The sequence below is a fragment of the Ambystoma mexicanum genome, chromosome 2q (assembly GCF_040938575.1).
Source record: "Ambystoma mexicanum isolate Mex_15411 chromosome 2q, UKY_AmexF1_1, whole genome shotgun sequence".
NCBI lineage: Eukaryota > Metazoa > Chordata > Amphibia > Caudata > Ambystomatidae > Ambystoma > Ambystoma mexicanum.
Genome location: NC_090924.1, coordinates 729626442 through 729644853, shown reverse-complemented (window position 1 = coordinate 729644853; position 18412 = coordinate 729626442). Strand labels below are relative to the sequence as shown.

Below are 18412 nucleotides of genomic sequence, written 5' to 3'. Positions count from 1 at the left end.
TAGCTTTTTTTGCACTTTGCGTTTTTGCACCCCCATGATATATCACGGTAATCACATGCATCAAGCAAAACAAAATAAAAATGGTGGGTTTTTATGTCCGAAAAGCTCTCTGCTGCAAAGCACCATGAGTGATTTAGCTATATTTTTTGGTCCACGCTTCATGCCCAAGTTGTTTCTTATTTGTTGCAATTTCCTTTAGAGTTTTTTGTGCTTTGGCTTGAAAAAATGTGGACTTTTTCTTTATGTGAAAATAAATGGCAGCAGGCAGAAAACATTGTTTTTTTCTTAATAACTTTTTTGTTTTACAAATCATTCCCATAATTTCTAGTCTGTGGGGGCCCCTGACAACTGATTCTTCAAATAAATATTTTTAAAAACAGCGCCTCCGACCAGGGCCATAACTAGACCAAACATCAGGGGGTTGGGCTGATGTTTAACGTAGTGGAGGATGGGCTACCTTCAGAGAAGAAGTGGACTATGCAAACTAACTTGAATGGGTGGCCCCTTCCATCTTTCTTCTGTGTTAAAGTAGCAGTACATGATGCAATTTAAAGCGCATTGTGCCAGTGACAAAGCCCAAAGACAAAATGCATGTTGGGAATGGAAACTTCCAGCATGGTTATCTTGTGGTTCTGACAAATGCGTTGACATTGTTAGTTCATGGCATGCGTCCAGTGACGTAGTACAACAATCATTGAAAGCCTGAGTGGTTCTACATTTGGAGTGTCTGAGGTATCTGTGGACAGTCAAAAGGGAGGTCAAAGGCCACTGATTAGAAACTGTGGGCCATGAACATGTGCCACGGCATAGTGTCACCTGATGCTGCATCACGTAGCTTAATATCACATTTTATGACATAATGAGGCGATATGCCCGGAGGTGGTGGGCCGACCCTGTCAGCAACGACCCGCCGCCCGCGTTAAGGGCCTGAGCGAAATGATGGTCCCTTAACATGGGCTGCAATGCCATTACCGACATGGTCGGCCGGATGCCTCGGGGCATATTGCCTTTAGCACCCACGAGTGGGTGCTAAAGGTGATGTTAAAATAAAAACCTATCTTTATTCCATCCTGCGACGCTGCGCCGGGAACAGTAGTCCATCTTCAGTGAAGACTAACTAATGTTCCCGGCGTGGCGTCGCAGGACGAAATAAAGGCACGTTTTTCTTTTTTTACATCGCCTTTTGCACTCGCATGTAGTTACTTGTGGCTGCTAAAGGCAATATGGGGGAGGTTGGAGGAAGCAAAGTAGGCTAGGGCGAGGAGCGTACAGTGGTGGGGGAGCTTGGAATGCAGGCTTATACCAAAGGTGTCAACCGTGTTCTGAGCTTCCTGATTGACTGGCGCCCCGCCGCTAATGAAGCATAAAAGCTGGAGAAAGCATGTTTTGTTTATATGAACAAATAAACGCGAAGAACTGTGATGTTTCAGTAGTGAAAACGTGTTTGCAGTTAGTGTGGTGTGTTGGGCAAGAGATGCTAACAATAACCACCTCCAAAATAAATCGACTTGTCACCATAACCGACAACCATTTCGATGCACAATTCCAGCACTGAAACACAGGCTACACAATGGAACGCACACCGCCTCCATTTCACCACATTAAACCAAACCACATGCACCAATACACAATTCTCCACACTCCGTAAACTGCACAACACTCTGACAGACACCACAGATAACCACACAAACAACTTACATTACAGTCCATAGTGCACGTTAAACTCTGATCCAGACAACTCACAAAATATATCAAACTTAGCACAAGGAGAAACTATTTCACCCCTAAAATAATTAAATCTGCCCTATTGTAAGGAAGTCATTTCTTTTGACAAAACTAAACTTAATCCCTTCTGTGGAATCAGATTCTTTCAGTTCAGTCACAGTTTGCCCAGGAAAGGAGTCATGGAGACCGGATCATAGTTGGCTGGAGAGGACGGCTTGGCAGAGGGCTTCTTTAGAAGGGAAAACACAAGGGATTCCTTAAGGGGAAGGGTAAGGTTCCATTGGCAAAGGAGTGATTGCAGAAATTGGCCAAGGCTGGAGTAAAGGTGTCCATGTGGTCCTTAATGGTTCTGGAACAGGTTGTTTCCCTTCTCTGCTCTACTGCCACGCTCACACTCTGCATTACTACTACCCTCTCTGCACTACTAGTACTCTTCCCATTCCACATTACTCATCTCTTCTTTCCACAAACTCTGGGATATGGCCCTGCTCACACTTCCACTCAACCGACTCTTTTCACCCTCTCTCCAGTTCTCTCTTATACCCTTTTCCTCGCACCTACACCCCTCTCTGGTCGCTTCTCTCACTAGATCTAGCTACTACCGTCACTCCCTTAAACCACACTTTCGAATGGATTGTGTCCTCCCAACGTATTCCTCATCTTTGACATGTAATGTCCAGCATGGGCTGCTCTGGAAAACCTTTCGGGCAGAGGGCGCCCTGCGTTGATGGTCGAGTCAATGTCCCTCGAAGGCCTCCATCGAGGGTGACGTCATTGGATGTTATAAGTAGCACACACAGCGCCCGTTGGCCTCAGTTCCGTTTTTCCACAAACGTGTTTGCTTCGAAACTCAGCTCGCCTCGTTCAATTAGATTGCGTAGTTACCTCAATTGCACAGTTACCTTCGATAAATATGTCCTCGTTCCGGATTAAAATAACGCAAGGAGTGCAGCTCCAAAATGTCCATCACAGATCTGCATCGTCTATGTCTGTGGTGGCTAGGTGAAGGCCACATCACTGATTCCTGTAGTGTCAAGCTATGACAGGAAAGCTTTTTTGAGAACAAAAGGGGAAGTTGCAGGTAGGCAAGCTATCCAAGCCCCGTAAGACCCGACCTGTTCGTTCTGCGACCGCCGAGTTGAGAGATCGCTCTCCTCGGCGTAAGAATGTTAAGGATTTCAATCAGGCGACACAGACCTTGGTCTCGGCCTAGTATGTAGTGCACAACTGAGATGCTTCTCATTATTTTATGCAGATTTAATTTGAGATGGTACACAACTCGTATCACACCCCCTTTTCAATTACCCCAGGTCACAATGGACCATGAACCAAGCTAGTTGGTAAAATGCAATATTTATTTATTTATTTTAAAATTCAAAATAAATCATACCATTTTTAATATGGGGCAGCAATCCCCAATGGGGTGATAATTACATTGAGAATATAAGCAATACACTTGGTTTAACTTTCTAGTGGAACATATACCAAAACACCAGGCAATAGGAGAACTTTTTGATTTAGGAAAGATAGCACCCAAGTTAGGATTTCCCCCTTCAATGTTCCCTCAACCCACAAATAATTGAATTCTGAATGGATAGAACGACCCAGCAGGTAATCAGGAATAAGAGGCAGAAAACAGAATCAAAATCCGACCTTCCCTCAAAAAATAAGAGTGGAAAACGGATTTTAAACCCCTTGCAATGTTATGAAATGACACTCGGAAATAGACAAATAATTAATGTTCGGTTAAAACTCCCAAGGTAAATACAATGTCTCACTAAAGCAACAATGCATAGACACTAATAATCACCAGCAATGGATTACCAAGAACATACAATGGAAAACTGAGTAGAAAGTTTAAAACTGATTGCAGCAAAGTGACGTGTAAAAGTTGCATTTCCTTTCAATTTCCATATAAATTTACTCAAACGGTTTCTTTAAACAATGGGTGAAATATTGCAAATCGTGATGCGGTTTTTAGTCTGAGGTACAGAGGCACATCACAGGGATATTACAGAAGTGAAAGAATGGGGGTAGCCTGTGAATTGAGAGAAATTTGGAGGATAGAGTGAGGTTTGTTTTTAGGAAAATATAGCAGTGAAAAAGAGAAAATCGGTTTTAAAAGTGAAAGGCAAATTTTACTTAAACTAGATTTAATGGCAAAGAAAAGAGGAATGCCACCCGTGAATATAAAAGTTAAGCTGCAGTTGTAGCCCTTCACGCAGTGTACCCTTTTTCTTTGGGGAAAATTAATTAATTTAAACACAATATCGCTAATGACTTATGATCTAGGTAAGACAGAAATGAAGAGAAAAGTGGCGCTAACGCTTGGAGATCAAGGGCAAGAACACAGATAATTCTGACAGTTGTAACGAGTTACCAGGATAAGGATAGGATGGCTTAGAGAGTGGGATAAGGACAAATGCAAAACAAGGTAGACTATGGATTTCTATGGGGTAGGGATTATACTTACAGTCCACTTTTAGTTTGGGATTTTTGGACCGTCAACAGGTTCTGGTCACTACACGGCAGCGCGCCTGGTCAAGGACATCTGGGCAAAAGACAGCTGGGCAAGGTCGGGTCACAGGATGGTTATTCTGGTCACTGGATGGCACAGGTACCTCTGGATGCAGTTAGTGGGCAAGCAGTTAGTGGGCAGCAAGCCAGGCTGGTTCAGGATGCTTTCCAAAAAATACCACAGCTTTCCCCCTTTTAATGGGAGATTAGTGGGTTGATTCTGGATCAATGGGAATAGAATCAGAAATGCTTGGGTTTTGCAGTGGGCCCTGGAGTAGGGTCAGCAAAGCTTTGGCCTTGTAGTTGGAATCTGGACTCAGCAGGAGGAATGGAACAGGAACGCCGGAGCAGGAAAATCAGGAAGACTGTGTCTCTAGAGTCTTGTCAGGGACTCTTATTTATTATAATACATAGTGACATCATCAAAGTATATGGCTGCGCAGGCTTAGCTAAGCACACCTCTAACCCACGGGATTGGTCAGGGGTGCTAGTCTCCGCACAGCTCTCAACTGGTTGCATTTCAAAGCAGGAGGGCAGATTTGTGATGTGAGTTTACAATGTTCAAAAACCTCCCACAGTTATTTTAGCCAAAATCCGATTTTGACACAAATGGTACATTTATACAGTTGAAATCTCTTAACAAATTATATACACAGGTTACATATTTTATGTAGAGCATCACACTCCAACTCTGCAATCTGTGAGACATTGTTTTGTCCTTCTAATACTTTTTGCTAATTTTGAGTATGAACGATTCGGCCTAAAATTCCATAACTTTATACACGTGTGGATTAACATAAGGGATGTAAGTATAAAAATTTGCATTGGCATCATGGATACTTTCCTAGTAATCCCTGATTCTTTGCCATTTCCATTCCTAAAGGGTCAGTGAATTCTACCATGTCTTAAATGAAAGCCCATAAAATCACTTTTAAACTGCAAAATGTTTAAATGTTTTCAAAGTCTTGCGGCAGAGATAAGTCTTTACATTTTTATTCATATGTAGTCTTTGGAATCAAATGGCAGTCCTTTTTCTGTCACTGGACCATTTTGTTCTTTCTTCCGCTGCCACCAACTGTCATTTCTTCCAGAGCAAGGTGGGGGTTTCCCATCTGGATTGGAAGGTTCCCCACTTCACACTTCCTTGTCCTGGAAATTCCATTGTCAGTGGGTTCAGCCTAGACTAGATCCTGTCCAACCTAATAATTATCACTGGGGTGTTAGTATCTGCTGAGAGAGGCCCTCCCGTGGGTAGCATCCTCCCCCCCTCCCCCCACAAGCAGAAACCTAGTTTTCTTTTGGAACTTGCAAAATCCAGCCAATATAGTTTAACAGTTTTACATTCTTATATTTGGTCCTGAACTAACAAGCCAGTTGAATAATATAACCCATGTGTGTATATTCCCCAACAAACCCCTTCACATTGCGAGATAATGGCAGGCTTTTATTCAACAGTTTACTTTTTAAACCAGGCATTTTTCTCCTTGAGTTTGCAAAGTCCATTTTACATGTGTGGTGAAAAGCTGGCATTTATTTTTAAATTCGGTTTTGCATCTCTCTCTGGATTCCAACACTGTCTTGCAGCTATAGTTATTTTCTTGTATGCAGACGTTTTGTCGAAGCATAGATGCATTGAAATTGACATGGCTCAGATTGCTGGAGTTTCTTTGAACTACCGAGCTTTGATACTTTGTGAAGAAAATGAACGTGTTTTCCCATGTGGGTGAAAGTGGAATTCCTTGTTGATTTTTCTCAGAGTTGGTTTGACAGTGCCTGTCATTCAGAAATCATGGCTCGTTTTGCTGAAGCACAATGAGATATACTGGGCATGGCAGGGCCTTTTTAATCACAGTGGTTTGAGGAAGAACAGATGGAAATAGCGTCAGAGCAGCATTTTTTTAAAGGTGAACAAGTTTCCTTTTTAATGGGGCTTTTGGGCTTGCAGCAAGGCAACGCTGCTTTTTCACTTTATTCCATTTGTATATGTCAGAACACACTGGCACGCTCCCACAGTATGTCCCTTTGTTCCATCCTGCCCAATGTATGCTTGGCAAGACGCTGCAGCCAGCTTTTTGTTGCTGCGAAACACAGTTTTAAGGCCATGGTGCTCACATGAGCCAGCGCAACCATTTTGCTGTTTCTGTGCAAATGCAGGTTGGTTTTTGGCGAAATTCTGTTCAGTGGGTCAATGTAGACCACAAGAAGGATAAAAAATGTTCAAGGTCCCGAAGTAGCTCCCGCCATTCTTCGTTCTCTGCGAAGCGATCGTCAAAACCGTCAAAGGCGCCCATCGATTCGTCGACTTCATCTAGGCCTTGGGCGACATCGACGACATTGCCGACGCGAAGCCGTCAACGCCAAAAGTACTGATTGTGTCAGATCAGCCCCTAGGGCCTGAGGAAACTCATAAGAAGGCTAAAACCAAATCTACACCGACGCCTTCGAAGCCAGTGAGTACTCCTGAAGAAATCTTCACTCCTCTGCCAAAGAAGGATTTTTTCAAATCCCTCTCTTCAATTTTTGAGGAGGAAGAGAGATCAGATGGGGAGGATGCCCCTTTTGGGCTTCGGTATGGCACCCCCAATGTGCCAGAATGCCAGAGAGCAAGATGGAAGATCTTTATGACACCTTGCATAATGCCAGCGGGATTGATACTTTTCCTGAGTTGGAGTTCGGTAGGCCAGAACCAGGGGAGCACGCTGACTCTTCATACCGGCAACTGATGTCCAGAGTAGTGGAGTACATAGGCTGGGATAGACCCCTGGTACAATTTGATCGGCATGATCTGACCGATATTCTAGACCAAGGTCCACCTACCTATCCTATATTACCCTTCCATGTGGCTCTGTAAAAAAGGGTGGCCAGAAATTGGGAGACCACTGACACCAATCCGGCGGTGGACAAGTCCCTTACAAAGAAATACCGCCCTTCCAGTAGTGACCCCGGCTCCCTTTCCAAACACCCCACTCCGGAGAGTCTGGTAGTCCAGGCAGCCAAGGCTACCTTGAACTAGGCAGCGTACCCTAATACCCTTCCTGATAGGGACAACAAGCACGTGGCTGGATGGGCATGAAAGGTATTTTCAGCTGGGAGAATGGCCCTGAAGTCGGCCAACTTCATATGTGCCTTAGCAACATTTTCGTACATTCTGTGGGCGTGCATATCCATGGCAGCGGAGCATATTCCAGAAGGAGATGAAGGGAACGGCTTCCTGGCTTTTATTAAGGACGGCAAGGAAGCCATGTGCGAGTCCCTTCAGTCTGGATTGGACACTGCGGATAGCATCAGCAGGTCCATGGCCACAAGCACTGTGATGCGCCGATTTGCGTGGTTGCGGGAGTCGGGTTTTGCACCGGATGTGCAGGCTCGTCTTCTCAGCATGCCGTTTGACGGGTTTCACCTTTTTGGCAGCAAGGCTGAGGAGAGCCTTCAGAGGTTGCAGACCACGAAGGTGGATGCCAAATCTTTAGGGGCCACTGTTAGGCAACCTCAGCCTTTACGTCCGGCGGGACAGCCATGGAGGGGGTAATATTTTTGCTACTACTCCTCATTTGGAAAGGCAAACGGAATGGCCAGTCAAAGAGGCCAACGGAAGTTCCCTCGTGGTGGACAAGGTAGAGGTGCCAAGCCAACTCCAGCTACCTTGCCATCAGCAGCTGCAGCAACCGCTTCAAAAGCACTTTGATGGCTTGTGTCACCTGTCACCGGTGGGGTGCAGACTGTCTCAGCATCAAGAAGAATGGCGAGCCATTACTTCAGATGCATGGGCTCTGGAGACAATAGCTCATAGTTACTGCCTACCATTCATAACGCAGCCTCACACCAATCCACCAGGGGAAACACTCTTTGAGGATTCCAGATCTGCTCCTTGTGCAGGAAATATTAACCCTGCTAGAGAAAGGTGCTATAGAACCAGTGCCTGTAGCGGAGAGGAACAAGGGTTGGTATTCCCCATATTTTTTGATCCCCAAGAAAGACAGAGGACTGAGACCCATCTTGGACTTGAGATACATGAACAAGTTCCTTAGGAAGGACAAATTCAAGATGGTCTGACTTTCTCAGATCCTTCAGGCCCTCCAATTACAGGATTGGTTGGTGTCATTGGACCTTCAGGATGCTTATTTTCATGTCCCAATCAATCGCAAGCACAGGAAATACCTGTGGTTCGCCGTTGGCGGCTCGCACTATCAGTTTTGAGTCCTGCCTTTCGGGTTCACCTCCGCCCGAGGGTTTTCAACAAACTAATGGTGGTGGTGGCAGCGCATCTCAGGAGAGGGGAGATTCATGTCTACCTGGACGATTGGCTGATCAGGGTGTGTTCTCCCAAACAAGCCTTGGATCACCTCAGCGTTACCTGCCACTCCCTACACAGACTGGGCTTCTCCCTCAATTTCAAGAAGTCACACAGACACCTTCCCTACAGAGCTAGTATATCAGTGTTTTTTTACACGTCCTTGGGAAAGTGCTCGCCACCGAAGGTGAGGGCTCAAGACATTCTCCAGATGGTTACAAAGTCTCAGAATTCCCACTGTCTCCCGGCCTTCGAATTCCTAAGGTTGCTCGGCGTCATGGCATCCTGCATTTACCTGGTGCAACCATGGCCGGAGATGACTTTAGTGACAGACGCCTCACTCACGGGGTGGGGAGCCCACACCAACGATCTGACAGCCAGCGGTCGTTGGTCTCCATCGGAGTCCAAACTACATATCAATCTTTTGGATCTGAGGGCAATCAGACTAGCGCTGAAGGCCTTCCTGCCCGCTGTCAGGGGAAAGAATGTCCTGATAATGACAGACAATACAGATGGTGTTGCTTCCGAGACTACTGTACTATTTCCAGGCATTGCCCATTAGGGTTCAGAAGTTTTTTTTTTTTGCTCACTCACCAAGTCATTGACTTCATATATATGGTGTAATAAACCACAAAGGGTGGCAATATCTACCTTGACGGCATGAAGAGATTGAGAGGGCTTGGGTTTTCCCCATTTTCACAGATACTTTGAGGCAGCTCAATTGAGGGTTATGTGGGAATGGCTTGTGGACAGTCCGCTGAAAATCTGTGCCCGGCAGGATAGGGCTGTGGCTGGTTCACCCGTATTGGGTCTATTGTGGCTAAATAAAAAACATAGACACCCCAATGTCTGGATTAGCAAAATAGTTGGCTTGGGGTAGAAGTGTGGGATTCGGCAGTGAAGAGGATGTTTGAGAACCCAGAATTTCCGCTGGGATTGGCAAAAGGGGCATTTAAAGGATGGAAAGGGGCTGGATGCCAGAAAATAAGGGATATGTTTCAGGCCTTACCCTTCGGTCGTTTGAGGAATGCACTCGGGAGCTGGGGTCAGGGGAAAGGGGCACATTTCAGTATAATAAATTAAAACATTGGCTGACGGATCCACGGATTAGAGCTTTTGCTGCAAGACAGCTGACCACTTTTGAGGAATAGGTCATGACCCACACAGGAACAATGAAATTGGTGTCCACTCTCTATAGACATATTAATGACCATGAAGAGAGAATTCAATGGAAATACATGAACAAATGGGAAAGAACACTGGGGGAAACTATCTCTGAACAGTACTGGGGCACGTATGGGGAGCTATCCTGAAATTAAGGCACTCCATCCAGTTGAGAGAGATGTGGGTTAGTTTTATTTCAGTGGCACTATACGCTGGATAAATTAAAGGCTATGTACCCATCAGTATCAGGAAATTACTGGAGGGGATGTAGGACTGTGGGGGATTGGAGGCATATTTGGTTGGACTGCCCAATATTGCAACCCTTTTGGGAGGAGGTGAAAGGCAGATTCAGGGAATGATTCATGGGGTGGGGAGAATAGACGAGACACTGTGGATGTGTGTCATGTTGGACCCGAAGTCAAGGGAGTATACCAGATCCCAGAAATGTGGTATAATGGGCCTCATTACAGGTCGGGTGGTCCGGAATTAACAGTGGTGGTAAACCCACCGCCACTGTTAATTCCGGACCAACCGATCCCGAGTCCTGCAGGCGGGAGGTGATTTTCCCGCCAGGTCTGACCTGGCGGGTTGAACACCTCCCGCCTGCAGGTGGATGTGGAAATACCAGCACCATCACGAGATACAAATAAAAAAAAAATCTTTCAAAAGGGCACTGTAATAAATGAAACGTCGACAAAAACCCACTGGTCCACAAAAGGGAAGTGAGTCAATTGGAAGAGGACGAAAGCAGAATTTATAATAAAAAAGTTGAACATTGATTGTATAATAATCCAGCCCCAAAGATACAAAACCAAAGGGGATGTCATAAATCAACCACGTATCGTATACTGCCCAGTAAAGGATACAGGTAGAACCATAAAGGATACAATTGATAGGGTTCTTCCGGATCCTTGAGGCAAACTACTTGAGGGTAATGAAGTCAAAATAGACCTTCCAAATGAACCACTCTCTGACTAATAACACAGGCAGAGGGAGGAATCACTGGAAAGGGCGTGGGAAAGCCAGAGGAAGTCAGCCTAGGATAAAGGAGTAATGAATACGTATCCCAACATTAATCCTCACTAATAGTTCAACAATTAGGACAACAACACTAACCTAGAATTCCCCCTGTTGTGTCATCAAAGGCGACAGGATTTAATTAGAGCGTAGCACAATAACTTGCGTGTGGATTTTATGCGTGTTAAAAGTACATGCAGCCAGGAAAGCAACACATTATTCTTCCACACAACAGCAACGGCAGCAAGAGTTCAAGAAACCGAATGTGGTTTTGCACACAGCCAGAAATACTGCACGTTAGTCTTTTACACACGACAGTAAGAGTTCAGGAAACCGCGTGAGGATTTGACACGTGTACACGCAGCCAGGAAAGCCGCATGTTAGTCTTTTACACGCGTCTGCAAGAGTTCAGGAAACCGCGTGTCGATTTGACACGCGGCAATAGTACACGCAGCCAGGAAAACCGCACGTTAGTCTTTTACACGCATCTTCAAGAGTTCAGGAAACATGCGTGTGGATTTGACACGCGGCAATAGTACACGCAGCCGGGACTGATAGAGTTTGCGTTTGCATGGAAAGCCACATGTTGGTCTTCTTGGACGTGGCTACAGAAGTTAGCGTGTGGAAAATTACACGCAGACAAGGACAACCGCTTGTTTCTTCTTGGAAGCGGCTACCGGAGTTCGCGTGTGGGATTTGCACGCGGAAAGAAAGCCAAAGAAGTTGCTGAAGAGATGCGAGGAGGCAGATCAAAGTTTCAGCTACAGGACTCCATGTTTGTTCAATCAGAAGCAGCGAGCGACGTCCAAACGCTGCTTATAAACGTAAAGTGGAACCCACGTGACAATCTCAAATCACGTGATACTAACGACGTGTAAAATGCAGACGTCGTTTTCCAGGCAAGGTATCAAACAGCCTCCATCTAGAATAGAAAGGCTTTGCGGTTCTATGGGCATAAACAAGTCTATGCGCAGAGTGTGTAACAGGCCCAGATGCGACTTAACTGCCTTGCATGACAGGGGAATTCAAAACTTAACATGTATATATCGACCAATGTAGGAGGATAAAGCCTCCTTGATTAACAAGTTGTCATTGGCTAGAGAATGCAAATCCCATCTTCCTTGAGAAAATGCAATTGGACACAAAAGTAACTGGAAGTTTCTACAACACTATTGATTTGTTAGTGGACCAATGTCTTGTAGACTGGATCTTAGCTATGGAAGCAAGATTGTATCCACCACATAGTTCAAATATCCAATTAAGACTTTTCCTTTCATTTACTCCAACCAGAGTTCTAGAGGATGATGAAGTGAATCACCTCAGTGATATAGACTGGTATTTTAACATTCAACCTCAGTGATATAGACTGGCATTCAACATTCAACCGATCAAAGTTTGATTTCCAGCAGAAGGAACCCCTTACGCCAGATTGGAGCTAGACCGAAGTAAAGAATACTCTCTTGGAATATTATCCTGGAACATAACTGCTGAAAGGGAAAGTGGAAGACCATGATTGGCAGGATTTTATAGATAATATAGCATTATCTGCTTGCAGGAAACTTGGTTGGTGGAAGTAGAAAACGAACAAGGTTATATCTCCTTGTTTGTACCAGCTGTAAAGGAGAATAGAGATCGACCAAGTGGTAGTTTGATCACTCAGATAAAACATGATTTTAAAAGGAGTGTTCTCAATATTAAATTCCCAATTTGAGGATATCTTCAGAGTGAGGTGGGATATGGACGAAAATACTACAATACATATAGTAAATGTATATTTAAGACCTGCAGAGAAAGCTATGCTTTCATAGATAGATAGATGATTGCATTGCTATCTATCAAGAACCAGCAGCAATGGAAGAATATACACATTGTATTGGTGGGCAATTTCATTATCGGCTTGAGGTTGTCCACCAATACAAATTCTTGTGTAAGGACTATGTTGAACTATGGGGCACGCAGCTCAGTGTAGTGACTCTAGGCTTCATACCAAACGAGCCCATAAACTCGCAGATTTTTCAGTGGCCAAAGGCATGGTCGATTCCATAGCGATATTCCAGCGACCCTGTATCGATCTTCTCACATTGATTATACATGAACTACAGCTGGAAATAATTAAGCTATTTTGAAATCATTCAGTGTCTTAAAAGTGACCATGATCCCTTGCAGTTAAATTTGTACAAACTACACAAGCCAATGAAACGAATATTGCTACATCATTGATTAGAAGGAGAATTAACTGTAAGGCAGAGGCAGTCTGTTATCCACGCAAAGTCAGACCAAAAGGAAGCAGGACAAGAACGTATTACGAGAGGGCTAAGCGAGGCATTCCGGGAAACGAAGCAGGGATCAAGAGTTCATGAACACAGTAGAGGAAACAGAACGCAGAAGTCCAAGATAACTTCAGTCAGAAGAACCGAGCTGTCACTGAGGGCGGGCTTTATTCTCCTGTTGTCACTTGTCTTTGTGTCACGTGAGCAAGCAAAGTGCGCTTTCTTCCTGCATGGTGACGTGCAGGGAGAAGCTTCCATCGTCTCCATGTTAACAGGAAGCTTGTGAGAAACGGCAATCTCTGCTGTAATGAAGAAGACCGCGACAACCCAGATACTCGAGAGCGACATATATATATATATATTTATATATATATATATATATATATATATATAATTTTTTTTTTTTATTATTATTATTTTTTTTTTTTGTTGAGGTTTTATGCGATACCGCCTGAGAGGCTGCTCCTGCAGGCCCATTAGCCAGCCCCCGCGGGCGGGCGAGTTGATTCCTGACAGTTTGGCGGCCCTAGGACAGGATGTTGAAACTTCAGGCCAGACTCTCAAACCTTGTGCCTATTGAGTCCCTTTTGTCCAGACAGTGGCTTTAGGTGTTCAGGGTGAGATGGCAGCAAATGTGAAGGTGTTTATCTAGGCCCGCACCACTTCAAGCCTGTAGTATGCCATATTCTGGCTAGCACAAGATTATTATGCCTCGCTGTATCGTCCTGAGGGAAAATCTTGTGGTGGTTCTTTCCATCCCACCACTTGGCAGGACTTTCCCTTTCCCCTCTGCTTTCAGGATTCTGACAACTGATGCAAACCACTTGTTGTGGGGGGCAAAACTAGAGGCATAGATGGTCCAGGCAAAATTGCCTAGCAACAGTATTGTCATGTCATCATTATGAGATGTAGTACATCTACAGGCAAGGTGGAACTCGTTGCTGGTCCCTGGCGGAAATTAAACACCAAAACCTTCAGTGGGGAGGAAGAATATGCATGCAGATTTCAGAAGAAGGCATGAAACTCCTTGGTTAAGGTGTTAGAGTTAATCAAGGTAGATGTACAAACACACACAGCAATCCTCATGGAGATGGTACAAACACACACAGGAATCCGCATGGAGATGGTACAAACACACACAGGAATCCGCATGGAGATGGCTAAGGTTATAGAACAGTTGGAATTCTCTATAGTGGGTTTAACCACAGCAATAAACTGCTCAGTTACACCTACCTTAACGATTTTGAAAGATGGTCTAATAACCCAGAACGTTGAACTGCTCGAGATAAAAGAGAAAATTAATAGATTATGGGCAGAAGGCAAAGTGACGCAAAACCTACTACAAAACATTGACAAATCAAAACATCAAGAAACGCGAACAGACACTGATGTAGAACTAACCAAAGCCATCCAGATAGTAGACGATCCTCCTCTGTCTGAACCTGTCCTGGAAGAATTCTGCAGATTAGCACAAGCTGCAGAACAAACGCCAGAATCCATACCTGGATCAACAGAAGAAGGCAACACAGCAAACGATCAGGAAGAAATTGAAGAAATAACACCATGGCAAGAAAGTTCACAACAGACATTTAAAAGACGGAAAAGGAATAGACAGCGGAAACAAAGACAAAAAAAGTATGTTCAGGAATCCTAAAACCAGCCGTCCTTCAGGCTTTCCAACGACATTGGCATAGTTTTGCATATTGGTATAACAAGTGTTTCTCGCTGATAGAGCTGGATCCCTTTCCGGGGACTTCTGTAGGAATGTTTTTCTCTTAAACCATTATCCTTCCACTTTAAAATTCCAGTGTGCATCAATCTGTTTATTTTGCCTACTGGAATGTGGTCACCACGATTTAACCCCTGGTGTCCAGATTATTCCACAGCCTTGAGCTAACGCAGTCTCTGGTCTATTGCATAGCCCCTCCTTGGGATGCACCCCTCGCCTTGAGGGGTCTGCAGGAATCTCACTCTGAGCCTCTCTCTAATTTTCCATTCAATATGATGTCTGAAAATGTGGCATTTTTGGTAGCCATCATATATGTTAAACGCTGAGCGAAATAGGGGGATTAATGTTGTACAAGCCTTATTTCCAGTCTCTCAAAGACACAGCAATGCTTCTTTCCACGTCCTTTCACAAACACCAGCAGTCTTGCTCCCTGCATTCTCTAGAAGTTCCCAGGGCTCGTACAATTTACATCCAGCATACAGGCTTTTGACAGGTGGACTGTATTTGTGACTTATGGGACAACTGAAGTGTTGCAGGCGCACTCCTTTTATGACAGGCAGGTAGATCATAATAAATTAAAAATCGTTACTGTTAATCTGGAGTTGAGCATTGGTGGTCTCTCTTAAGGATAGGGGAGCCTCAACAGAATCTGGTCTCCAGCCTCGTTGCTTCTAGGTGGAGCTATCCAGGGATTGGTGGCCTTCTGGGCTGAATTCGGTGAGGCTCCCCTTCTAGACATTTGCCAGGCTGCAACCTTGTCAGGCCTAGTCACTTTTGTTAAGCATAACAAATTCCTGGTGTGGGGGTCGTTCTCTTCATGTTTTGGTTCAGCGGGGCTTGCTTATGTGTTGCACTGAATTTTGACTTTAACCTTCCTGTGGACTGTAATAATTCTTACAGGGAAATTGCTTTTTTGTGACGAGAAAAACAGACAGTTGTAATGACCTGATCACTTACCAGTAATCTTCATTACAGTACTTCAAAGTCAGTCCTAGATTTTCTTCTACCAACCCGGTATGATGTGTGATGAATTCTCACCCCTTCATCTACCCCCATTTGAGGGCTGATTTGGACAGGGCTGGGCTGGCAGCTCTCCAATGTTCTTTCCAGAGGGTGGCAGAGATGAAACCCCACAAGCCCGCTACTCTCAAAGAGTGATACATCATGGCCTTTTCAGAAGACCAATTTGGGAGAAACCAGATAAGTCTTTCAGGATGCATTGGGCCTTAACAGGTTTATCCTTTTGTGTCAGAGCTATGAACCTGGGAAACTATCCAAGACACTGATTCTGTGACCAGGTTTTCACAGGGAGAATGGGAAATTCTATTATGCATACTGCAGTACTTGCAAACAACAGTTTAGGTTTACAAGAAAGCTAGAAAGCAACCTATTCAAGGCGAAGGGGGAGGAACAAAGAAAGCTAGAAAACAACCTATTCAAGGCGAAGGGGGAGGAACAAACTGACTGAGCTATAAAGAGGGTGAGAGAAGCCCCTTTGCCTTGAATGGGTTGTTTTCTAGCTTTGTTGTAAACCTGGGTTCTGATCTGACGGGGGAGTGTCGCAGAGACCATGGGTTGGCGTTCTAAGGAAAGTACCCAGTCCCTCTCTAAACTGTTGTTTGCAAGTAATGCAGTATACATAATCAGGTTTCCCTTCTCACTGTGAGAGTCTGGTCTTAAAATCAATGTCTTTGTAGCTCTGAACCAAAGGGGAAACCTGTTCGGGCCCAATGCATCCTGAAAGACTTAGTCGGTTTCTCCCAAATTGGTCGAGAAGCATCATTTAAGCCAGTTGTACTTGGTACAGGGGAAGAATGCTGTAGACTACAAATTTCTTGACAAAAAGCGACCCAGGGAAAGTAACCACGTTGAGTGAACCGACTGGCTGCTGGCAAAAGTTGCAGGAACGTCTTCAGTTGGTGGCCCGGTAGGAAGCTCGAAGCCAGAGATCAAAACCAAAACCTTATTTGGTCTCAAGGACGAGCTACCATACCTACACCGAAAAACGGAGGCAGACGCTATCTCGTGGCAGGTGGGCCCAGATAAATATCATCTGTCTGACAAGTGCCCTAAGTAGAGTTGGAGGGAAATGGCACTCATCACCTGCAGGGAGGTGCCATAGAACCAAGGGCTTAGCTGGAGAAGCCATGGAAATGTCAGAGATAAGACCTCCAGACCCTGATACAATGGGGGAAGCTGCATCAAGGTCTGCATGGGGACCTAACAAGACTAGCAAAAACTACAAAGAGGCAAAAGCTGGGCCCACTGATCGGAGACCATTAGGAATATCCCAGACCGAGGAAAGTCCACACAGCCAAGCATCTAGAATAACCCGAGAAAGGGCTGAAGAGCCTTCTGGGATCAGAAAAGCCTGGGAAACAGCCAGATTGTGAGAGAGGTTTTCAGAGCCTTTATGAGCTAGCATACGGATAGGCTTCCAAAGAATAGGGTTGGACTTTTGTCTTTGTGCCATCGTTGGATATTTCTGTTGCTTAGTCTGTTGGAGCATTGGCTCAGGACTGCTTAAGCAGTATGTTATCATTTCTGTTGGCCATCATTTTAGATCCCTTCTAAAATAGTAGGCGGTTTCAGCCACTGACCAGTAGTGTATAAAGATCAGACACTGATACAAAGAGAGAGGTAACACCAGGTTGTCACCTCATGTGGTTACTCTGACCATCACCTTATTATTATTACGATGTTTTGCTCTTGGGGTAGGTAGGCTTTTATCCCACCACCCGATCCCCCACCCTGATTACTGTATCACTACTAAACCAATGTTGCTCTTGAAACACTTGAGTCCAGTGTCTCGCTGCTCAGCCTACCACAGATTGTAATGTGGTACAGAGAAGGACTTGGTTTGGGGAGGGTGACTGTTTACAGCTACATGACAAAAAAACAAACATAAAATTCTTATGTTGATGTTTGGGATGGGTAGTACAGAGAGAGTCTATGGACCTACGAGGCATACTCGGACTCTGTATAATGAAGATTACCGGTAAGTAATCAGGCCGTTATTGTTCTCTATTACTCTATTGTCTGCAGTGAAAATACCAACATTCCAATATTGTAATGGTAAGAAGAAAATTAAGACTGGCACTAAGAAATATTTTGTTTTCATCCCCCCAAAAAGTTCAAACTATATCAACCATGGATTTAAGTATTATATATTTTGCCAACAGGTATCGAACATGAGAATTGTTTTGTTTCAATTTGGCCTGTTTTTGTTAATGCCATGCAGTATTCAAGTGGAAGGAAAACGAGACCCAGTTCTTTATTGTGGAGGTCAGTACTTCTCAATAATTATTTGTGCATATTTGAATGATTAGTTAGTGAAAATGAAATATAATAATTAACAGTAGCTGTTGCCAGGTTAATATGTAGTGCTTATTTATCAGCACCATCTGCATAAAAGTAATTGGATTTATTCAGCTATAGCGTGTGCTATCCTGTGCAAAACCTTGAATAGTTTAGGAACTATTGCTACTTAAATTGAGTTTGCCCATGATAACCTTTTGTTTTTTGAGGAGGGGGAGCACCCAGGACTGTTTAAGGTTGGCTGGGATAGTGCCTGTGGCGAAGGAGGCATTAATCAATTTGGTGATGAATGGGGATAAGTTTCTAGCGGCATCTTTTATTAGTTGTGCTGGGCAGATATCACCTTTACAGTTAGTGGGTTTCAATGACAGGATGATTTTT

The 18412-nt window shown here is 44.4% G+C and overlaps 1 protein-coding gene across 7 annotated transcripts in view; it reads left to right on the top strand.

The window, feature by feature from the left end:
* CNPY1 (canopy FGF signaling regulator 1) overlaps positions 1-18412 on the top strand; it is a 514332-nt gene that overhangs the window by 42151 nt on the left and 453769 nt on the right. For all 7 annotated transcript variants that reach the window (XM_069647946.1, XM_069647950.1, XM_069647944.1 and 4 more), the window contains exon 2: positions 17896-17998. In XM_069647946.1, the coding sequence (XP_069504047.1) occupies positions 17896-17998 (103 nt within the window). The remainder of the gene's footprint in view (positions 1-17895; positions 17999-18412) is intronic.